The 24735-nt window shown below is 37.1% G+C and overlaps 3 protein-coding genes across 4 annotated transcripts; 2 read left to right on the top strand and 1 right to left on the bottom strand.

Moving 5' to 3' along the window:
* Positions 1-617: 617 nt before the first annotated feature.
* Positions 618-3900, top strand: LOC108056432 (adhesive plaque matrix protein). Its single transcript, XM_070219219.1, has 3 exons — positions 618-871; positions 932-1090; positions 1502-3900. The coding sequence occupies exons 1-3, from the start codon at positions 628-630 to the stop codon at positions 3898-3900; spliced, it is 2802 nt and encodes a 933-aa protein (XP_070075320.1). The 5' UTR covers positions 618-627.
* Positions 3901-4964: 1064 nt separating this feature from the next.
* On the bottom strand, positions 4965-6762 carry LOC108056431 (integumentary mucin C.1). Of its 2 annotated transcripts, none has more exons than XM_017140219.3 (3): positions 6282-6762; positions 5813-5977; positions 4965-5660 (listed from the first exon to the last, which is right to left on the bottom strand). In XM_017140219.3, exons 1-3 carry the CDS (start codon positions 6649-6651, stop codon positions 4966-4968), a joined length of 1230 nt encoding a protein of 409 aa, XP_016995708.2. In that variant the 5' UTR covers positions 6652-6762; the 3' UTR covers position 4965. The 2 variants fall into 2 exon arrangements, with proteins under 2 accessions (XP_016995708.2, XP_070075203.1); XM_070219102.1 differs by having other exon boundaries at positions 5813-5991; positions 6282-6377.
* A 10690-nt stretch (positions 6763-17452) lies between these two features.
* Positions 17453-17975, top strand: LOC108056440 (uncharacterized). The gene has a single exon (XM_017140230.3). The coding sequence runs from the start codon at positions 17545-17547 to the stop codon at positions 17887-17889; it is 345 nt and encodes a 114-aa protein (XP_016995719.2). The 5' UTR covers positions 17453-17544; the 3' UTR covers positions 17890-17975.
* The last annotated feature ends 6760 nt before the right edge of the window (positions 17976-24735 follow it).

The raw sequence follows: 24735 nt of genomic DNA, 5'->3' as shown, positions 1-24735 counted from the left end.
TTAAGGCACTTGAAGATAATTTATGATTAAATTAAAATTATAAACAGTATTTCAAGATTTTTTGAACTGAGAAATATTTTACAATTCTTTGGTTGGTATTCCACTTGAATTGATCACGTTTCTATTTTTATTAAAAATCAAAATACATTTAAAATATCGTTAATGTTTCCAGTTTCGTATCATAGGAAACGTGATCTTCGATGGTTGGCGAGTGCCACACGTGAACTGCGTATTGCCGCCCTTCAACCCGCCGTCGAAATCAAGTTCAAGTTTCCCAGCAATAAATTGCTGCATTCTGCTGACTCATGACTTAGCTCATTTCTTTCCGCAGAACTTGCAGCTCGCAGACAATTTCACATGACTCAAGGTTGAGCTAAGCGACCGCGCTGATAGCGAAAATAATAATAATATATTTCATAATGAACTGCAAGACAGAATGAAAGTGGGAGAAGAGGCGTCTGGCTTTCGATATAGAATTATGGCAGCAATATTAATAATATTATAATAATAATAACACGTACACGTACATTGCAAGTGTATGAGAGCACCGACTGTTAGGATAGCGGGACGTATAAAAACTGGAATCGATGGAGGTCACGGCATAGTCGCATTTGAATCGTTCTCAATATGACAGCTTTCCAACTACTTCCACTTGGCCTCGTTGCCCTCTTTGCGGGTTCGGTTTGGGCCTGGGATTACGGAGTTCCTTACTATCCAGCACCGAGCTACTTCGAACGTCAGCAGCCCTACGATTATCCCTGTCCACCGTCGGGATCGGATAGTCTGGTTTGTGCCGGTGCTCCCGGTGCCCAGGCATCCACCTTTCCCAGTCCCTGCGAAGTCCAGCGGTTCAGAATCCTAACGGGAATAGGTGAGTAGATGCCACCGATATCTAATATCACCTTTTTAACTTTGTAACTATCCTCTACAGACTGGGAGATCATCCACGAGGGCAGGTGTGAAACCTTGGAGGTCTGTCCGGATAATTGCCAGGATCAGTACAGTCCCGTCTGCGGCAAGTACAAGGATACCAGGCGAAACTACAGGAGCGAGTGCGAACTGCAGCTGGTCAAGTGCCGCACAGGACATCGTGAGTATTTATAAAGAAATCATAGCTTAAAAATAATAACAAAAAAGATTTAAAAAATTTTTTTTTTACAATTTTTATATTGAAAGTCTTATTTTCAACGAATTTAAATTTATTTAAACAATGAAGCACGGTGTTCGGTTTAAAAGCTTCCTAAAAACGAATTTATTGTAGCGTTAAAAACATTTGCCTTTTAAATGCGCAAAAATCAAGCGGAAAGCGAAATTAACTTAGATTTAATGGCACGTTTTAGTCAACAATTTGTCAGTAAATACGTAAAAGCATGTTTTTTTTTAAATTTAATACCGTTCAAAAGCAACGTCATAGTTACAAAGACTTTTTAAAGGTTTTACTAATATATAAATAATATATAAAATTATATAAGGTCTTTAAAAATCAATTTCTATATTGCAGCTTGGAGGAAGCAGCACGATGGCCCCTGTGAAAGTAGATATCCAGTCGCCCAATCACCGCGCGTCCAAAGCTATAATCCCTATGCGATCAACCCGTATCAACCGAACTACGGATCTTACGGATCTCAAGGACCCTATGGCTCCCAAGGACCTTATGCATCTCAAGGACCCTACGGATCTCATAGACCATACAGTCCCTATGGGTCGCAATCTCAGTCTCAGGCGTATCCTCAAAGCTCTTTCGTATCCCCGAAACCCGCTTATGAGGCTCCGGTCTATCACCCCTATGAGATTTCCTGGGAGAACCTGCCCACTGAGTCCGATTACGCCGTAACCGCCAAGCCCTACACAAATCCCACCTACAAGGCCACGCCAACGACTTCTTCCACAAGCACAAGCACTACCACTACAACTACTTCCACTACAACCACTTCCACAACACCCAAAGCAGATGAGACCACAGAGGCCTCGAGGGTAACTACCAACCCCAGGCAGAATATAAAGGTGAATGCAGTGGTCGAGGAAGCAGCTAATACGACCACTCAACCGCCGGTGACTGAAGCCCCAACTACAGTGAAGCCTGAGACGGAACAGCCCACAGAGTCTAGTGTCACTGCTCCGCCCCTGAAGAAATACGCGACAACCGCTTCACCCCAGCATGCAACAACCACAGCAAGACCTTCAAAACCTTCTCTTTCGATAAACGCAGTAAAGGAACCTGAACAGAAAGCTGAGCAGACCAGTGAACAGCCAACCAGCACAGAATCGAGCACACCTAAAAGGTATCCAGCCCCCAATGTTTATAAGGCATCTCCAGTCTACAGCACCACTTTAGCTACGGAGGATAAAGAAATTAACGAAGACTCTCTAGGCCAGGTCATCAAAATTAATGCAGTGGAAGAGGAGAAGAAAGCTGAAGGGACTACTGAAACCCAACAGACTAGCACTCCCAAAGCTTCACCAACTTATCCGTCCTATCCAACTTATCCAGTCTACGGTTCTACTGAATCTCCCAAAGATGATGACTCTCTAAAAAAGGTCATCAAAATTAATGCAGTGGAAGAAGAGAAGAAAGCTGAAGGGACTACTGAAACCCAAAAGACTAGCACTCCCAAAGCCTCACCAACTTATCCGTCATATCCAACTTATCCAGTCTATGGTTCTACTGAATCTCCGAAAGATGATGACTCTCTAAAGAAGGTCATCAAAATTAATGCAGTGGAAGAAGAGAAGAAAGCTGAAGGGACTACCGAAACCGAACAGACAAGCACTCCCAAAGCTTCACCAACTTATCCGACATATCCAACTTATCCAGTCTACGGTTCTACTGAATCTCCGAAAGATGATGACTCTCTAAAGAAGGTCATCAAAATTAATGCAGTGGAAGAAGAGAAGAAAGCTGAAGGGACTACTGAAACCCAACAGACTAGCACTCCCAAAGCTTCACCAACTTATCCGTCATATCCAAGTTATCCAGTCTACGGTTCTACTGTATCTCCGGAGGATGAAGAAACTAAAGTAGACTCTCTAGATGAGGTCATCAAAATTAATGCAGTTGAAGAAGAGAAGAAAGCTGAAAGGACTACTGAAACGCAAAAAACTAGTACTCCAAAAACCTCACCAACTTATCCGTCTTATCCAACTTATCCAGTCTACGGTTCTACTGAAGCTCCGGAGGATGAAGAAATTAAAGTAGACTCTCTAGACGAGGTCATCAAAATTAATGCAGTGGAAGAGGAGAAGAAAGCTGAAGGGACTACCGAAACCCAACAGACTAGCACTCCCAAAGCCTCACCAACTTATCCGTCATATCCGACTTATCCAGTCTACAGTTCTACTGAATCTCCGGAGGATGAAGAAATTAACGAAGACTCTCTAGGCCAGGTCATCAAAATTAATGCAGTGGATGCCAATACTGAGAAGAAACCTGACGAGACCACTGAGACCCAGAGTAGTTCGGAGTCTAGCACTCTCAAAGCGTCACCTACCTACCCATCATATCCAACTTATCCGTCCTCGAGAGCCTATAACACTTATCCAGTTCGTGCCTCTACTGAAGCTCCTGGGAATAAAAACGAAGAATCCTCTAGAAGACCTTTGGATGAGGCCATCAAGATTAACGCAGTTTCGGTTCCCCAAAACGAATCATTGCCAGAAACCAGCCAAAACTCAACCTCTGCAACAACTGCTTCATCCTCCGATATTTCTCCTGGAGTGGAAGAAGAACTCAAGACTGAATCGGAAGATATTCCTGAAATCGTGAAGACAGAAAGTGTCAGTAAGAACGGAACGGTGGTGAATTTGGAGGTGACCTGCAAACGAGAGACCAAAAAACTAAAGCTGGATACTTCGAGCTCCGACAACCGTAGCAATCTTTATTTCATATTTTTGGGCTGTTAAAAAATTTTTATAATCCATTCATCCATTTTAGCAGATAAGAGATATTGTTGCTGTTTATGCTAATAGTGTAAATTTTAGAAAATAATACTTTGTTGTGTTCGAAACTGGTTCTTCGTCTTCCATTGTTTGGTTGGGCAGCCTGAAGTGGTGGATTTCATCCTGGCTATTCATCAAGAACTCCAGACTCATCACGGGCACGATTGGATCGTTGTCCGTGCGACGCGGTAACTTTTCATTCTGGCGACTCTTCTTGGGCATTTCCAAGCGTTGCTTCTTCTTCTGGAGATATTCACTACGACGCTGCAACTCGCTAAGTGTTTCTAAATTGTCCTCGAGTATTGCCCATTCTTCCCTCAGGTGAGTTAGGAATTTCAAGGGCCATTCTTTTAACAAACGAAGTAACTCGTCTTCTTTTTTGGGCGGAGCGGAATATTCAGGGAAAACGATGGTCTCGGGTTCCCAATCCTTCACACGAGTCTTGTTCACCATGCACTTGGGTTCGCGAGAGGCCGAAATGGAATCGCATAGAATAAATCCATATATATAGAGAGAGATCAACTGCGTTGAAGTCCAGTGTTAGAGATACAACATTCGGTTCTTTTTACACAATTTTTCTTACCATTTTTACAAGCTTTTTCGGGTTTCTATCGGTAGTCAAAAGTATAAGGTAATTTTCACAGCCGTCATAAGCCTACTGTCAGAAATCAGTTTAGTATGGAAAAATGAAATATTCAATTAATAGGAAAGACTAGGCTAACTGGGCATAGTATTGGAAAATATTATCTTCAATTAATGGGGAAAATCAATCAAATATCAATCTTGTATTTTTCCATCTTTTTAGGTGACATAAGTGATTTATTTCGAGGAATTGATATATTTATACAGAATACCTTAATAGATTTTTTCCAGATTTATTTTTGTTTTAAAAAGTAATTTAAAAGAAAACGAAATCTGGTGACTAATTTTAGAAGCTTTAAAATAATATATTTATTTATTTAATTTTATTTTATTTGTTCATCCTAAACAGCTATATAAATAGTTTTAATAAATAAAAGGTAGCCAAGTTTAAGTGGCCTTGGATAGGGGATTTGTCGTGGATGAGAATGTGAATAGGGATGGCTGAGTAGAGATCATTCCTGGTGTAATGGCCTCCGATTCCTGGGTGATTTCAGTGGTTTCGTCACTAGTTTCGGTGGTGCTGGGCATCAGAGTGGTGGAGTAACTTCTAATGGTGATTGTTTCGGGAAGAGTTGTGGTCCTGATTGTAGCCAAAAATGGTGTGGCTGTGGTTGTGGTGCTGGTGGTGGTGCTGCTGCTACTGCCAATGGAATAGGGCTCCGTGACACGACCCACTTCGGGCAGAAATATCGAGAGCGACGAGTCGGTTATCTCGCCATAATCGTGACCCACATCGGGAATATTGTACACATTGTAGGCATCCACCGCCCGGGAGACGGAGACCATGGGATTGGCCAGGCTCATCAGCTGCCGGAATTGCATGGGCGAGGGACTTGTGCTGGTGGCCTTGGTGGGCCTCATCCTGGCTGTCGTGGTGATCCTGGTGGTTGTGCTGCTGCTGCTGGTGCTCCTTGCAGGCGAAGGAGTGGCCAGCATTAAGTAGACTTTCTTCGGATTGATGGCGAACTTTGAGGTCAATGTGGCTGCTTTTGTGGGTCGCTTGCTTTTGTTGCGTCGGAGCTTCTTTTTGCGACCGCTTTTCGTTGGAGTTTGGCAAGGACCCGGGTGCAGGATTCGCAGGACTAGGTAGTCAGAATTGTAAAAAGGTTAAAACAATAGAAAAAATATTAATATTACTAAGATCAATTTAAAATTATTCGTCTAAAATAAAAGTTGTTATAAGTAAATTTTAATTTGATATTTTAATTAATTTAATTTTAACAGATTAACAGACCCTGTTTGGTGTGGCACTCGCGTCGTCGCATCTCGCACTCGTTGGCGAAGGTTTGGGGCAGGGCTCCTCCGATCTCGGCCAGCGCGCAAACGGGTCGCTCCACCTGGGTGCACTTCATCGTCTGGCAGGTGGGCAGGCAACGCTCCATCTCTGTGGGCTCGAGTTCTGCATGGAAGTCACTCAGGGATAAAGATTGATATAGATTGGGTTTAACAAATAAATTGGAGAACCAGAAAGATGACATTTAAATTTAAAAAAATACATAACACAATAAAATAAACAATTTTCCTTGCTTTTTCATAATTGCCTTGATGATATTTGGTTTAATATAATTTTGGAAGACCTTCTTAATGAAATATTTTAGTAAAAGATTTAATTTTAAAATCCTACAAGTGCTTCTCCTTAGTTTAAAATATACATCCAAAGGATCTAATGATTTTTCGTTTATATTTTTCTTATTCAAACTCACCTGTGCCGTGCTGGAACAGCATCTTCATGTTGGCCGCCTCCAGGCGGCAGTTGTTCTCGAAGTAGAAGCTATCGGTTCCGTTCGTGGCACAGACAGGAACTCCGCCCGGCTGGCAGTTGGGCTGGTAGTCCACATACTGGATCTGCATGGCGCCCAGTTGGCCCTTGGTGTTGCCCTTCTCGTCGGAATCCTGACCGAGTCCCGCCTCGCCCAGGATCTTGGCGTACTGGTCGCTGGTGTAGTGCGGATCGCTCATGTGCCAGTTGGCGATGGGCGAGTATTTCTGGGCCGCCACACCTTCGGAGCTAAGGATCCCAAGGATCAGGATCATGGCGATTGCCGTAGTGCTGGTGATTGTGCGCGACTGCATCTCGAGTTGTTTGTGACCTCTGCGGATCGCAGCCGGAGCTTTATAGGGGATCTCGAGAGGTTTATCGCTCACAGTGGCTGCATTTTTCCACTGACACAGCGTTTATCGCATATTTTCTTCTGCCATTGCGATAAGCACCCACTGAAGCAGGTGGTTCTCTGCAGAACCATTCATAATTACTTATCGCTCTCTGAACTGTGGGTCATTCACGTGTTTGCCCATCAGCCAACTACTCTGAGGTCATGTACTGGTTAACTACACAGATTGGTAGAAAAACATGGCCCAAGTTAGATAATTACTTTACCATTTATAATATTTGTTGATTCCAATTATAATTATCAATTCAATTTTAAATACAATATGCTTTTACATATGATTTCAATAATTATAAACAATTGTTTTACCTGTAGTTTTTTGTAATGAAAGCTTTTAAGCTCGAAAGCCTTGGTAAGGATAATAAAAGCTAGGAAAAAGCTTATGTTTTCGTTTGAACAGGATGAAATGTAAAAAGGTTTCCAGTTAGCTTCAAAGCTCTTAATAAAATAGCTTTCTATTTATGCTTCTAATGTTTACCTTGAATAAATAATAATTTAATTTATAATAGGGGGTACATCATGATTTTTTACGAAAAATGACATAAAAATAAAATGTCCAGGATTAAATACCATTTGATCTGAAACGAGTTCAGAAAGGTATGACAATCCATATTTGGATCAATAATTTTATTGTTTCGGTCAAATAACGAATTATTTTTTGTGTAAAAATGGGATCCGGATGTTTGGCCAAATTTTGAATTTTTCTTTTTTGTTTTTTTGCTGTAATTTGGCCAAAAATTGTCCTACACCAAAAATGCACACTGTTTTGAACAGAGGACAAAATAACAAAAGAATCCATAACACTTTACGTGTGATTTTGGAAAAATAAAATTTTCGCCCATTTTCAATTTTTTTATAAGGGGGTACATCATAAAATTTTACGAAAAATGACAAAAAAATAAAATGTCCAGGTTTAAATGCCAATCGATAGGAAATTTAATAACGAGTTTAGAAAGGTATGACAATCCATATTTGGATCAATATTTCCGTTGTGTCGGCCAAAAAACCTGTTTTTTTTTTGGAAATTCGGCATTTCGGTTTTTGACAAACAACATTTTCAGATGTGGTGCAAAGTTTGGAGCGTCAACAAACGGCCAACTTATTTTTGGGCAAGTTTATTGCTTTGCCGTTATTGAAAATGAAAGAGCAAGGGCGTCTGTGTAGATCTGCCCCGCCCACCGCCTACCACCACCTTTACCACCCACTCTTTGAATGTCCTGCAACATCCTTTTCCGCACTTTCGCCCGCACACACACACGCACACGAAGAGTAATCTGCATATGCTTATGTGTGCGGACCAGAAGATACAATTTATTAAACTCTCCTTACACACACACACACACACACACACACACGGCTAAAAATGGGCAAAGCAAACAACAAAAGTTTCCCATTTCCTTACAGGACGAAGGGTCCTGAGACTTTCGAATCCATTATGCGGTCGAACAATGCAGTCCAATGGCTCGGAATCGAAACGAAAAGTCGGAAGTCGCCGAACGGAAGCCGAAAGAAAAGGAGAATGCAGTGGAAAGCCCGGTCGGAATCAAGAAATCGGGTAAGCGTGCTACAAAACAGATAAAAATAATTAAAAGGGAAATTTTAAATTAGATTTTTAGATAGTTTTACCACCAAATAATAGAGGTTTGCCCCTTTAAAATTGGACTCTGCTGACTGCAGTTATACACTTTAGAAGCTGAGTTTTGGAAAACTTTTTATTAGGTAAAAAAACTCGAAATTTCAAGGACTGAAAAAATGTTAAATTCATTTTATTTGAGAGTAAACTAGACCATCAACTTTTTAACGTATTCCACTTTAAATTTGAAATCCGATTGCTCATATTAAAGACTTTACAAGAATATTTTTGGGTCACCATTATGCAAGAAAATTATTAAAAATATCTAAAAGAAAACATTTTTAAAAATTTGTAATGCAAATTTTTGGAGAATTATTTAAGGTACGATTCAATCCATTCCTTTTTTAAAGGCTAGAAGTTAAATCAAAATTAAACAATTAAATCGTATGTTTAAAAACCATTACGATTGTATAGGGAATTGCTTAATTCGATGCTGTTTCCTGCTGACTGTTGATTTTGCCATTCAGTTTGCCTTCTGTTTTGGTCGCGCACAAAGCAAAGGGGGTGAAGGAGGCGGGGCAGCGGGCGAAGGACGGTGGGTGGTTGAGTGGGTGCTGAGGGCTGGGGGCCAAACAATAAACAAACAAACAAGCTGCAAAAGTGTCACACATTCATCATACATTGTAATATGCCTGTGGACCGGGCCATAACATCCAGCATCGCATCCCTTCTTCTGCCAGACTTGGCCAGTCACTGGCTACTGTCACCGTTACTGGTCACTGGTCACCGGTCACTGGTTAGTGGCCATGGTATTTTTTCCTTGCCGGATTCTGGACTCTGGAGCTGGGAAGTCCGAAGAGTTGGTGGCGGTGGGGGCAAATAGACAAAGACAGGCAATCGCGGGCTGCCAACCAGAGCGACACACAAAGCAAAAAAACATTTTTTTTAAACTTATCGGTGGTGCACTAAAAAATACAGATTAAAAAATTAATGCTAAAGCCGATTAAATAAAGAATCTGATTTTTTCGATTTATTTTCTTTTCACATTTTTATTTAAAAGATTACTGAAAAACCCAACTAAATTAGTTTTACTTTAAAGGCGAAAATAAATTTAAAATAAATCATGAAAAAACAATTGTAATTTAAATTATGTTTTTTTTAAATAGGAAAACCAAGATAAACTGGTAAAGATTTACTTTTCTTTTTTTCAATAAACATAAATCCTTTTAATTAACTTGTTAAAAGAATTTTAAAACAAATATTTTTTTCTGAGTGCACTCTGTTGGGAGGGGGCGTGGCAGCGCGGGGAGGTGCGGTTGCAAAACTATGGAAAAAGTGCAAAAAGGTCAGTAAATTAATGTGCAAAACGGGCGCTGGATAAACTTTGAATGTGTCCTGTATGTGTGAGCATATGTGGGTGTTTTACTGCATATGTGTGCGTGTTGGAAAAGCTGACGGTGGGCGTGGCTGAGCCGCCCCCAGGCTGACCGTGAGAGAAAGGGGGAAAGGGAAGGGAAAGTCGGAGGGGAGTTTGCTTTGAGTTACGGCCTCCTCTGTTCGCAAAAGGCACTCACACGAGTAAACAAACAAGCTCACACACAGATACTGACACACACACACGCACAGCACTTTCATTTACACAAACACAAACAGTATTCAGATTTTACCAAAGGGTTATCGAGGGGCAAAAATGAAAAACATAATAAATAGAAGAGAGGAGGAGCGAACCAAACCGGCAGCCGCATTTATTTTTCAATTTATGCGCCCAAGGATAATGATAAATTCGTTAGCTTCCCCGCATAAATTCACTTCGTCTTAAATTAGATGTTAAATTTTCAACTAATAAATCAATATTTTAATAATTTATACAAATTGGTTATGTTCCCGAGTTTTCCCCCTACGATGATCGATTACCGCTCGACTCGCTGTGTTTTTTTCGGGTTTGGTTCTGGGTTTTTGGGGGTTGCTCTCACAATTTCAGCGACTGATTGCTTGGGGTTTTCATTTTTTTTTTCGTATGGAGGGGGCTTATGTGATTATGATTATGATGTGCGGTGGCCTGACAGGGGAATATGCAATCTATGCGAAAGCAAATTACTTTCAAATTAGTTTCCACAGGTGCGGCGAAACGAGTTGGAGTGATGAGTAATTCACAGAGGAATCCCTCATTCGTGGGTAAGAACCGATGACATTTCGCAGGCTTTGCTAGCAAAGTTGCAGGAAACTTTTTAAAAACATATTTCACTTATTTAAGACAGTGAATAGATGAGAGCTTATTTTTACTGCTTTGTTTGCTAAAAGAATTTTAATTGAGACCAAAAAAGTCATATAAAATGTTAAAATATAAAATAATACAAAATATAAATAAAATAAAAGTAAAATATTATAAAATAAAATATATCTCACGACTGAGAGCCCAAAAAGACTAAATAAATAATTAAAATACTTAATATATATAAAGCACATAATAACACAAAAAAAAATATGCAATAAAATAACATACAATTTGTAATACAATGTTATAAAATATATTTATTAAAATAATAAAGATAATATAAAATATTGATAAAATAATATTAAATAATATAACACCATTTCCGCAAATTTAATAAAAGTGTGTTATAGGTAAGGATATAATCCATAGCTATCAAAAATCGGGCCACTATGTTTCTAGGTCCTGCCTTAATATTTCTATGATTTCTCGGCTAAAACCCCAAGTCCTTTTCCAACGATCTATCAACCGTAAACGATGTGTCCAGCTTATGGCGTTTTGTGTGTGTCAAACCGAAGGGGAGGACATCTTTGCCATAACTTAAACGGAGTTTCTAATGGCACCCTAATGAAAACTTCATCGTTTTGTCAGATTCTCGAAAACAATTTGCATAAGGACGGGGCATGCAAACAGCCATAAATCATTTAGCACTAAGACCCCTGGTCAAAACCAGACTGTCCCTTCTGTCCTGCTCTTTCTCTCCCTTTTGCACACAGATAGGCCGTCTCTTTCCATTGCCACGTCGTCCTTCTCTTTCTACGCCTGTCTGGAGGCTGCTGGCTTCATTGTGCTTTTAATTCCAATTTTAATTTCACACCAAAACTTTGGTCCTCGGTTGGAACTCCTTGGCCCAGGACTATTCCGCCTTCTGACACAAGAATCCCTCGCTTTCCCCCTCGCTTTTCCATGGAAAACCCCATGCCTGTTGTTGCAATTTTCTTTTGAAAGTTTTCTCTTGTCCATGTTTCGTGTCATGTTGTGTCGTTCCGATTGCGGTGAATGATAATGAACGCAACTGGTCCATTGTTTGCCAGGGAATTTCATTTCGATTCCTTTGCCACTCTACATATTTATATTTATATGTATCCCTTGAATGTGCCCCATAAAATATCCGAGATCCAATTAAAGACCCCAAAATTGTGGCCAGGTGGGTAAATAAAACCGTTTGCACTCAGCTTGATAATTAGGGACAAAAAACATGTAATGAATCCTTTGCGCCCTTAGATGATGAATAAGCCAAGGGCTAGTCCAAAATCAAATCAATTAAGCTAACAATTTGAGGTCGAGCGGTCTGCGATTTATAATAACCTACGGAATAGGTCAAAGTTCAATGCTAAATTTTTTAGTGATTTTTATGTACTCATCAAATCGCTTTAAATACATTTTTTGATTGGCTTCACCTTAAATGTATTTTACAAAAATTGCAAAACATTTTAAAGGGCTTTAAAAAAATAAACATAATTAATTATTTGTCGTTTAAATGACTTTGATTGCCAAATGGAATTTTTAAATTAATTTTAATATATATTGTTAATATATATAGTTAATTAACTGTCGTTTTAATAACTTTGATTGCCAAATGGAATTTGCGAGTTAATTTTAAATAACTTTTATTCGTTACATTTTTTGCTGACTTACATTTTCAAGTGTCTCTTTGATCGTATTTTATAAAATTTGCAAAACATTTTAAGAGGATTTAAACAATAAACATAATTAATTAAGTGTCGTTTAAATAACTTTAATTGCCAAATGGAATTTACAAATGAATTTTAAGTAACTTTTATTGATTACATATTTTTTCTGACTTTATAATTAGTGGTTTTTAAGGGGGGAATATTTTTAGACGGGGGGAATGAGTTTATCCGATCGAACGAAGCGTATTCAATTAACTCAAAATGTAAATAGCCAGCCCTCCCAGTGGAATTCGCGCCAAAGTCTTTCGCCTTGGCTTGAAATTCAATTTTAAAGAGGTCCTGGGGGCCGCGGGTAAACTCCGAGATTTTGGGCTTAAACCGATGCCGGAAACGGAATCGCAATGGCAATGGCAATCGCAATCGGAATCGGGGGTCTTAAGTGCGATTAGGCAATTAAATGTGAAACGGAACGCAAACGTATTTGCTATTTGGTTAACGTAATTCGTTGGTGGTCGCTTGGCTTTTCCGGCGGCACCCTTCTTCGCCTTCTTTTCAGCTTTTCTGCTTTTCCATCGCATCGCCCAGCTCTGTCAACACTTTGTTTGCCATCCCGGCATTATAATAATATATAAATATAATGGCAGTAAATTCTGGCTCACGCACACAGATGCACAGACACAGTGGCAGCCATCTTGGCTTTGGCGTCTGTCTTATAACGGTAACCAAGTCAACTGTGCTTGTATTTGTGTGTGTGTGTGGCAAGCGGAAGTGCGGCATATTTTCCGCTTAAAACGCCACAATGTGCTCGACATTGTGTGTTTTGCGAGGGGGTTGGGCGATGGAAGTGGGATGGGAATGGGGGGCACAGCCACAAAAGCGGAGTCACAATTTATTCGCATATTTTTTATTATTTTTCTCTTTATTGTCCCGGGCATAAAGCTCATGTGAACCGTCGCACACCTCGGTAAGCCGACAGGACGACAGGAGGACAGTGCGGATTGCACAAGTCGCAGCAATTAAATGCTTTAAATTAATGTTGAATAAAAGTTACGACGGCCAATAACCGTATTCGGAAATTGTCTGTGGCACATTTACGCCCAGATTCGGCGCTCTTAAAGTGCTTCCAATTAATCCAAACTAATATTTTCTTGGCTGCATTGAGTTAGATTTAATGTATATACTTAAAGGATAGACCACAAATTCCGTGACACATATTGGTGTAAAAAACATTATTATTATACTGTAGAAGGTGGTGGTCTCCTTCAAAAAAATGTTAGAAAATTTCTCTTAAGAATATTAATGAAGAAATTTCTTGGCGGTTGGCCATTGTAAGTGTAATCCGACTAATTGGATGGTCTTAAGGAAACTGCAACTTAATAAATTCATAAAATGTTACAGCTTACCCTTTTTCACAGAAATTCAGCCAGTAAGTTAAAATATCTTAGTAATTTTCACATAAATATATATTTAATATTTTGTTTACAAAATGTAAGTAATAAATTCCGTGCCAACTGAAAACTCTACAATTTCCACAGCTGCTGTTTATTTTTCCCTGCAAATGATTGATGATTGCCGGCCGTCACAAAGGTTTATACTGGGCCACTGATTAATAAGTTGCCTAGCTGCCATTTTTATCGAATGGCCAGGTGAAGGAGAGTCCATCGACTGACAGCTGCTGCATTCCAGAGTCTGTCTGCTGCTGCTTTCAATTTAAGTTGACTGAAAGAAGGCTCCTGTGAAGTTGCTTCGACAAAGGAGCTGCAACGCCTTTGGGGCGAATTCACTTGCTCTTTGGAATTGCAGCCAGTTGCACTGGGCTGCCGCTGCCAGGCGAGGATTTCATCTCCTATTTCGGAATCGGATCCAGGAATCCGAACAGAAGCTGGCTTTCAATAAGAACAGAACATGGCCAGCCATCGAAAAATTGCAGTGCATGCACGGACAGACTCTTATTATGCATTTCTGGGAATTGAAAACAAGATACCTCTGCCTTCGGGCCAATTACGAACGGGTCAGAGGCTTAGCGAAGCAACCAGTTGCCAATTTGGGCCAATTACACACAATAGAGGTAAAGGGAAAAAACTTTATCTAAGTATCTACTAATAATAGAATAGTGCCTATTAAAAACGGGAAGTCGAACAGGCAGCAAAAACGGTGGGGCTTTAAAATCTACAAAATATAAGAGAAATTCTGAATTATGCCGAAATCAAAGTTGGTAAAAGTATTTGAAATCTTTTGCTAAATTTTAGCATTTTTAACTTAACTTTTATAAAATTATTCCCAGCTTAATTTAAAACTTTTTTCTCCATGTCCATAAATTCCACTGGCAATATCAAGTTGCATCTTATTTTGCACAAATTGCAGCTAATAAGTGCAAAATGCAGAATGTAGCACTTTGTGGTTATCTGCTCTTGTGTCCGGTGTTTCTGCGAAAACTTTTGCGGCCGACTAACTTAGTTTAGCCCGAAAATGAAGCTGTACAAATTGTTTACGAAATCCAATTAATTATGACCCTCGCCGTTCCTGTTGCTGTTGATGTAGTTGTTTTGGTGTCGACTTTGTGCTTTTGTCCATGACAGAGTGTCCAATTAGTGCTTTGTGATGAAACGCTGACCGTGGTTTTCGCCCGGTGCCATTGAAGGACCTGTGCGCATTAGGATTTCCCTCTAAATTGAATTCAATTAAATGCTATACATTTGCTTTGCAAATCCAATTATGATGTTTTTAGGCAAAATAATGCTAAGCATTACAGAATTTTAAATGTATTTTATATTACATAATTCATTTTTTTTTAGAGATTTTATTTAATTTGTTATGCTGCTCAGAAAAAATATATTTTTAAATCATTATTTTGTCATTTGTATTATTAAAATAATATTTTAAAATATCTTTTAAACTACAGTACAAATCCTACTCACCAGTAAAATAAATTGCTGACCTTTCAGTTCTATGGAAACATAAATTAATATGGAAGCCGCTTGCATATTGCATTCTCAAATTACTTGTAATTCTTTGACCAATACTTTCTATCAGGAATCCACTTTGATTTTGATTTAATTGGGAATGCCTTCCAATTTCTGTAGGCTGGCTAATTTCGACTGTATTAGACGAGGCACACGGTGAATTTTCCGAGAAATAGCATTCGGCAGGCCGCAGGACTGCCACTCGACGTTCGCTGCTCCCTCTACATGTCACTGGAATTTGATCAGGAGTTAATTATTTGCCTTGTGTCGGCGGACATGGCCGCCTGACATGCTGCATTTTGCCATTGTCCTCGCGCGAGTCAAAAGAGCATCCAATTTCCATTGTGCATTTGCCATTTGCCATTCATGTTCATCACAATGCAGTCCATAATTTGATTAGTGCCTCCAGGAGATTCGCCGAATCCGACATGCTCTGGGAGTATTATAAAAAAAATTCAAAAAATATGTGGCCGACGCTTAATATTATTTGCTGTGGAATCCGTTCCAGCCTAGAAGGCATTTTTGCTGAATTTTAGTTCTTTGTTCTTTGAATCTACGTTTTTCTAACATTTCACTGAATTTTATGCTGTAAATTAAATAATAATAACAAAATATAAATTAAATATTCAGTTTTTACCGCAATTGTTTCTAAATATTTAATATTTTTTTGTGTCTCGTTTAATTTAATGTATTAACTAATGTGCCTTCTTTTAAGTGAGTGCGTCAAATAAGCTGAGAGCCATAAATTAACAATATAAGGGCAGATAAAGGAGTTTGACATTTTTTTCCAAAAAAAATAATGATATACTTAATAAAATACGATTAATATTGAAACAATTTTTAAAAGAAATTAGCTTAAAATAGGCTTTAAGAAATACAATTAAAATGTATATTTATTGACTTTACTTTCCCCCCTCGCTGTGTGGGCAGAAATGTTTAATTTTCACCAGAAATTGAAATAAGCAAACACGAGCCATCGAAACACAATGAATTCAAATTATGACAACGCCTCCTGTCAGAGCCAATCAATGGCTTATTATTTGATCAAATGCGATGTAAAAAGAATATCATATCTCGTTAATTAACGACACGAATAATTTATGGAACAGCATTAAAAACAAGCTTCAAATATCCATGTGCCAGCAAAAAGAAAAACGTGGTAAATTGCGGCATTAAATTAGTTGGAATATTAATTAAAATGCCAAATGCTGAACGCAGTATGCAGAAAAAATAATTACCAAGTGAAATTGTAATCAAAATTTGTCAGCTCATTAATTTTAGCTAAAACCAAACAGGAGGTCAATAATATTCATATTAATAATTTGCGACAACTACTAGAATGTCGCATTTTTATATTGGCTATATTGGGAAACTCATGCAATCAGCATAATTAACATGCTTTTGGTATTACAATACTTTAAAATCATATAATCTTAGGCCCAATTGTAAATTAAATAAACTCGCTAATTGGCAAAAGTAGGAGACTTACAAAAATATTTATACTTTTAAAATTGCATTTTTTGGACTTTATTTTGCGGTGCACCTAAATATTTTAGGTGCCTTATGTAGTCAAAAGGTAATTGAATTATATAAATATATATATTTTTAATATTTATAAATACTTAAAAATCTTTATAAAATACGAAATACAAATACAAAAAAAGTTAAACAAGAAAGGAAGCTAACTTCGGCCAGTCGAAGCTTATATACCCTTGCAGATAAAGTAATGCTCACTCGGTGCAGTTCCAGGGATTCCAGATTCAGCGTATATATTTTAATTTTCTTTATACATAAGTAGTCAAGAATCAAAACGACTACTTCCTACAAAGTTACAATGAATTTTCTTATATTTGTTTGAATATTCCTATGGAAGCCTTAAGATATAGTGGTCCGATCCGGCTCGCTCCGACATATGTACTACCTGCAATAGAAAGAAAACTTTCGGGAAAGTTTCATCGCGATAGCTTTAAAACTGAGAGACTAGTTCGCATAGAAACGGACAGACGGACAGACGGACAGACGGACAGACGGACAGACGGACAGACAGACAGACGGACAGACGGACAGACGGACATGGCTAGATAGACTCGGCTATTGGTGCCGATCAATAATATATATACTTTATACGGTCGGAAACGTCTCCTTCACTGCGTTGCAAACATCTGACTGAAATTATAATACCCTCTACAAGGGTATAAAAAAAAAGTTTTATAATAGTCTCTTTCTTTATCAACATTATTGTAAAGTAGGCTTTTAGTTTCTAATTTTTGTTGAATACTTACAATCGACCAAAACTTTCTTACCGAGCTGTGTTTCCCTTTTGATCAGTTTTAACCAAATTCCCGTAAAACTAAGGATGTTCCGCCAGCATAAAAGCATCAACGTGTATGTGCCGCCGATGAGTAGTTTTCCGGAACCCAGTTTGCTGGGCGGCTATGGACTGGAGGATCGCATGGAGGTGCCCAAGTCGACGGAGGTCCCTGAGGATGTCCTCGCGGGTCGGGAGGAGCCGCACTTCCTCTACGTAATCGACAGCCGGGGACGTCTTTTGGAGCACATTCGATACTACGGGGACGATTACCGGATGGCCCTGCGGGAGGCCTTCGCCTCGAAGAATGTTCCGCTGAGTGATGCAGATTTTAGAATGGACCCAAGTCGGGAATCGCAGAACGAAAATTCCTGCCCGTGGCTCCCCAAATAAGTAAATTAATTGATCAAAATTGCAAGCAAAAATTCTATAAAACTCCTGGCTTGTTTTTGGTCATAGGGAAACTCATGAATAAATGAAATAGTTTATAAAATTAAATGTTATATATATTTAATTGGGGTATATTACCTTTTTGTCTTGAGATTTCTTTAGTCGAAAGTTATAATTAAAAAGTATTTGTGAAAACAATCCACATATTTGTGCAATGAAATACAAAATCGTAATGAAGCGCAAATTAAGAGGCTGTTCTATTTGGTTGGAATTTCTGTTAAAGCACTCTTGATTTATTTTTTTTGGACCTTGTTATGCATGCGGTGAAACGCATTTCGAATCATACATATTTGTACAACAGATGAGCCACTTCAACGAATTTCAACGAATTTTTCCCCCCTATTTCACTCGTACGAAGGGCAGATGAAAAAGTTTGTATTTACTTTCTGGTCACAATTTGTGAAAAACGAATGCGGTATTTTTTCTTTTCGTTGTTTAAAAGAGTTGAAAGTTGAAAAATGAAAAATGAAGAGTGGAAAGTGGAAAACGAATTACATTTGCATCGGCATGTGTTGGGCATGCAGATGGAATCAGTATATGTATCTGTATCTCTATTTGCATGTGCTTCTGCAAATGAATCTGTATCTGCATCTGTAAATGTATCTGCAGGTATTTGCGTGAGTTACTTCCTTGCATAATGGTGTTTTTATGGCCAGGGGTTTTAATGCGTTGCTGATTCTCACTAGAAATATGTAAAGCTCTGTTTTCACAACTGGAGAAATAAAATGCGTGGCAAGGCTTCGGATAACAGTATATTTAGAAAAAGTGCTTTAATGATTTTATCTTAATTAATAATCTTTAGTTATTTGATTCAAATTTATTAGATAAACTAAATTATGGAATACCACAAAATATAGAATAAAACACAGAAAATTTGGCTTATACCAAAAATGCATAAATTTTACTTTCTGTGTAATTTTGCAATAATAACATTTTGTTTTTTTGCGAAATATGTAAAACAAAATAATATGTCTAGGTTTAAATGACAATCGTTAGGAAATTTAATAACGAGTTCAGAAAGGTATGACAGTCCATATTTTAAATAAGTTTTTACTTTGTTTTAGCGAAAAAACCGGTTTTTGTCTTTTTTTGAAAATTCGGGATTTCACTTTTGACAAAAATTGGAATTTTTTCTTTTGGTTTTTTTGCTGTAACTTGGCCAAAAATGGTCCTACACCAAAAATGCATACTGTTTTGAGCAGATAACAGAATTATCTATAAATCCATAACACTTTCCGTGTGATTTGGGGAAAATAAAATTTTTGCCAATTTTTCATTTTTTTGTAAGGGGGTACCCCATGATTTTTTGCAAAAAATTAAAAATAAATAAAATGTCAAGGTTTAAATGCCACTTGTTAGGAAATTTAATAACGAGTTCAGAAAGGTATGACAGTCCATACTTAAAATCAGTATTTGCTTTGTTTTAGCGAAAAAACCGGTTTTTGTTTTTTTTGAAAATTCGGGATTTTAGTTTTGGGCAAAAATTGGAATTTTTTCTTTTGGTTTTTTTGCTGTAACTTGGCCAAAAATGGTCCTACACCAAAAATGCATACTGTTTTAAGCAGATAACAAAATTTGCAATAAATCCATAAAACTTTCCGTGTGATTTGGGGAAAATAAAATTTTCGCCAATTTTTCATTTTTTTGTAAGGGGGTACCCCATGATTTTTTGCAAAAAATTAAAAATAAATAAAATGTCAAGGTTTAAATGCCAATCGTTAGGAAATTTAATAACGAGTTCAGAAAGGTATGACAGTCCATACTTTAAATCAGTATTTGCTTTGTTTTAGCGAAAAAACCGGTTTTTGTTTTTTTTTGAAAATTCGGGATTTCAGTTTTTGGCAAAAATTTGAATTTTTTCTTTTGGTTTTTTTGCTGTAACTTGGCCAAAAATGGTCCTACGCCAAAAATACATACTGTTTTGAACAGGTAACAAAATTTGCAATACTTTCCGTGTGATTTGGGGAAAATAAAATTTTCGCCAATTTTTAATTTTTTTATAAGGGGGTACCCCATAATTTTTTGCGAAAAATTAAAAATAAGTAAAATGTCAAGGTTTAAATGCCAATCGTTAGGAAATTTAATAACGAGTTCAGAAAGGTATGACAATCCATACTTTAAATCAGTATTTGCTTTGTTTTAGCGAAAAAACCCGTTTTGTTTTTTTTTTGGAAATTCGGGATTTTAGTTTTTGACAAAAATTGAAATTTTTTCTTTTGGTTTTTTTGCTGTAACTTGGCCAAAAATGGTCCTACGCCAAAAATACATACTGTTTTGAACAGGTAACAAAATTTGCAATAAATCCATAAAACTTTCCGTGTGATTTGGGGAAAATAAAATTTTCGCCAATTTTTAATTTTTTTATAAGGGGGTACCCCATAATTTTTTGCGAAAAATTAAAAATAAGTAAAATGTCAAGGTTTAAATGCCAATCGTTAGGAAATTTAATAACGAGTTCAGAAAGGTATGACAATCCATACTTTAAATCAGTATTTGCTTTGTTTTAGCGAAAAAACCCGTTTTGTTTTTTTTTTGGAAATTCGGGATTTTAGTTTTTGACAAAAATTGAAATTTTTTCTTTTGGTTTTTTTGCTGTAACTTGGCCAAAAATGGTCCTACGCCAAAAATACATACTGTTTTGAACAGGTAACAAAATTTGCAATAAATCCATAAAACTTTCCGTGTGATTTGGGGAAAATAAAATTTTCGCCAATTTTTAATTTTTTTATAAGGGGGTACCCCATAATTTTTTGCGAAAAATTAAAAATAAGTAAAATGTCAAGGTTTAAATGCCAATCGTTAGGAAATTTAATAACGAGTTCAGAAAGGTATGACAATCCATACTTTAAATCAGTATTTGCTTTGTTTTAGCGAAAAAACCCGTTTTGTTTTTTTTTTGGAAATTCGGGATTTTAGTTTTTGACAAAAATTGAAATTTTTTCTTTTGGTTTTTTTGCTGTAACTTGGCCAAAAATGGTCCTACGCCAAAAATACATACTGGTTTGAACAGGTAACAAAATTTGCAATAAATCCATAAAACTTTCCGTGTGATTTGGGGAAAATAAAATTTTCTCCAATTTTTAATTTTTTTATAAGGGGGTACCCCATGATTTTTTGCAAAAAATTAAAAATAAATAAAAGGTCAAGGTTTAAATGCCACTCGTTAGGAAATTTAATAACGAGTTCAGAAAGGTATGACAGTCCATACTTTAAATCAGTATTTGCTTTGTTTTAGCGAAAAAACCGGTTTTTGTTTTTTTTTGAAAATTCGGGATTTCAGTTTTTGACAAAAATCGGAATTTTTTCTTTTGGTTTTTTTGCTGTAACTTGGCCAAAAATGGTCCTACACCAAAAATACATACTGTTTTGAACAGATAACAAAATTATCTATAAATCCATAAAACTTTCCGTGTGATTTGGGGAAAATAAAATTTTCGCCAATTTTTAATTTTTTTATAAGGGGGTACCCCATAATTTTTTGCGAAAAATTAAAAATAAGTAAAATGTCAAGGTTTAAATGCCAATCGTTAGGAAATTTAATAACGAGTTCAGAAAGGTATGACAATCCATACTTTAAATCAGTATTTGCTTTGTTTTAGCGAAAAAACCCGTTTTGTTTTTTTTTTGGAAATTCGGGATTTTAGTTTTTGACAAAAATTGAAATTTTTTCTTTTGGTTTTTTTGCTGTAACTTGGCCAAAAATGGTCCTACGCCAAAAATACATACTGGTTTGAACAGGTAACAAAATTTGCAATAAATCCATAAAACTTTCCGTGTGATTTGGGGAAAATAAAATTTTCTCCAATTTTTAATTTTTTTATAAGGGGGTACCCCATGATTTTTTGCAAAAAATTAAAAATAAATTTTTTTTTTTTTTGAAAATTTGGGATTTCAGTTTTTGACAAAAATCGGAATTTTTTCTTTTGGTTTTTTTGCTGTAACTTGGCCAAAAATGGTCCTACACCAAAAATGCATACTGTTTTGAGCAGATAACAAAATTATCTATAAATCCATAAAACTTTCCGTGTGATTTGGGGAAAATAAAATTTTCGCCAATTTTTAATTTTTTTGTAAGGGGGTACCCCATGATTTTTTGCAAAAAATTAAAAATAAATAAAATGTCAAGGTTTAAATGCCACTCGTTAGGAAATTTAATAACGAGTTCAGAAAGGTATGACAGTCCATACTTTAAATCAGTATTTGCTTTGTTTTAGCGAAAAAACCGGTTTTTGTTTTTTTTTGAAAATTCGGGATTTTAGTTTTTGACAAAAATTGGAATTTTTTCTTTTGGTTTTTTTGCTGTAACTTGGCCAAAAATGGTCCTACACCAAAAATGCATACTGTTTTGAGCAGATAACAAAATTATCTATAAATCCATAAAACTTTCCGTGTGATTTGGGGAAAATAAAATTTTCGCCAATTTTTAATTTTTTTGTAAGGGGGTACCCCATGATTTTTTGCAAAAAATTAAAAATAAATAAAATGTCAAGGTTTAAATGCCAATCGTTAGGAAATTTAATAACGAGTTCAGAAAGGTATGACAATCCATACTTTAAATCAGTATTTGCTTTGTTTTAGCGAAAAAACCCGTTTTGTTTTTTTTTTTGGAAATTCGGGATTTTAGTTTTTGACAAAAATTGAAATATTTTCTTTTGGTTTTTTTGCTGTAACTTGGCCAAAAATGGTCCTACACCAAAAATACATACTGTTTTGAACAGATAACAAAATTATCTATAAATCCATAACACTTTACGTGTGATTTTGAAAAAATAAAATTTTCACCCATTTTCAAGTTTTTATAAGGAAGAAAAATGTAAAAAAAAAACAAAATGTCCAGGCTTAAATGCCAATCGATTGAAAATTCAAAAATTCATACTGTATTGAGCAGATTAGAATATAATAATTAAATTAAGTAAATTAAATTAAATAATAAAGTCCGATAACTGAGCTTGCACAAGTATAACGTATTCGACCCGTTGCCCCTAACCTCACCTTGGCGCAATTTATGACTTTTTGCATTGCTCCCAGCTCCCTCGTTTTGGGATCTGGATGAGCGGGTATTATGTTAAATTTAATGTGTGTCCTCGCCATGGCAACAGGTCGAAAGGGCAGCAGGCCAGGAGATGGTCACCGCGCCACAATATCAGAGTATCGGGGCATCAGAGTACCAGGCTAACTGGATTGGAATGCCGTCGCCTGCACCGCACTTAAAGCCTTGCGAATTATTAAAAAAGGGAAGAAATAAAGGGAAGAATTCAGTTCCATCGCCATGGCAGCCAATTTGCCCACACGCAAACACCTGAGCTCCCATGGAGCTAACTCAGCTGAAAACCATTCAACTCCCTAATTGGATAGGTTACATGGCATTTCGGGTGTGAATGTGAATGTGAGAGTGTAGCAGGGCGGATTTCGATGTTGTCTCCTCTTGAATGACTGCCCAAACTGAATGGCGAATGCAAAATCGCACGTTTGTATATTGATTGAGTCCTTCTGCCAGAAGGCTTCATTACCCAACTCTTCATTTCCCCCAAAGCGATAAGCGACTTCCTTAGGTAAATCCTCTTTGACATCTAAAAATTTTATCAGTTGCCGGCTATGTTAAATTTTATGTATAAATAACAAGATATATCATTGGACTGTGGTGATTATACTATATTAATTATAATTGAACTTATTCTATTATTTCCTCTAAGTTAACATAGAATACATTTTTTAATTATGCTAACCTTTTAATTTTTAAAAATAATGACCCTAAGTACACTACACAAAATAACGTTTGACTATAATTTATAATGCGATATATATTTCATTTATTTACAATAATTATTTTTTTACAATAAATATTTTTAAAGTGAATTTATTTAATTTTTCCTTAAAAAAAAAGATATTTTCTGGTAATTTTATATTAATCTTAATTCGGTGTTATTTAGTTCAAAACTTACATTATCGTAATATTATTGCAATTCATTGAGTTTATCAATTAACTTAAGCACTTAAATCCACGAAAGATACTTGTTTAAGCTGCTTAATTTTAAATAGAGACTCTTGAAATATTTTATATTAAAAGCGATTGTGGCGATTTTGCAGTTTACAGTCCCTTGAGAATTTGCTACCTTAAAAGGTCCGATTTTTGGAAGAATCGGCCGCCCAAAAAGACTGGCTTTCGGGCGCCGATTTGGTTTCGGATTCGGTTACCCCTCCGAAAAAAAGGCAAAAAACCAACCACTGAAAGTGCTGAATCAGTTGAGCCAATCGCGGCGCTTTCGAGGATTCTCCGTTGATTTTTCGACGCCTTTGCGTCTGGGGCATGCGCTGAATGTGCGCCGGGTGCGAGCGAAATGGGGAGTGCAGAGCAGCAGGAGCAACAGAGTAATCGGTGTCCTTGGCTGGGGCAGCAGGCTCAAGGCTAACCTGTTGACAAAGTGCATATTGCGCATACGCCCCGTACGGCGCACAAGTCCAACAGGTAAGCCGCTGGCGTAGGCGTTGGAATAACCAGTCGCACCACCCACTCAGCCGCCCACCGCAATCGCCCAACCACCCGCAACCTTGCCGTTGGCAATCGGACCAAGGCTGCCAGGTCGCCAATAGCAATGATCTGTGTAAATCACGTTGGCAGAATTACTGCAAGCGACTTTCGCACTGGATGCAACTAGCCATTTAGCCCGACGCCTCATTCAGCAATTGCCCAATGATAATGGTCGCCAATAAATAAGTAACAATAAGTAAATAACAATGAATAAACAACAACAAATAAATAGCAATAAATAAATAACAATAAACACAAAA

This window comes from Drosophila takahashii, chromosome X (genome assembly GCF_030179915.1).
Source record: "Drosophila takahashii strain IR98-3 E-12201 chromosome X, DtakHiC1v2, whole genome shotgun sequence".
Classification (NCBI taxonomy): Eukaryota; Metazoa; Arthropoda; class Insecta; order Diptera; family Drosophilidae; genus Drosophila; species Drosophila takahashii.
The sequence above is the reverse complement of the archived record's forward strand: the minus strand, read 5'-3'. Positions and strand labels throughout refer to the sequence as shown.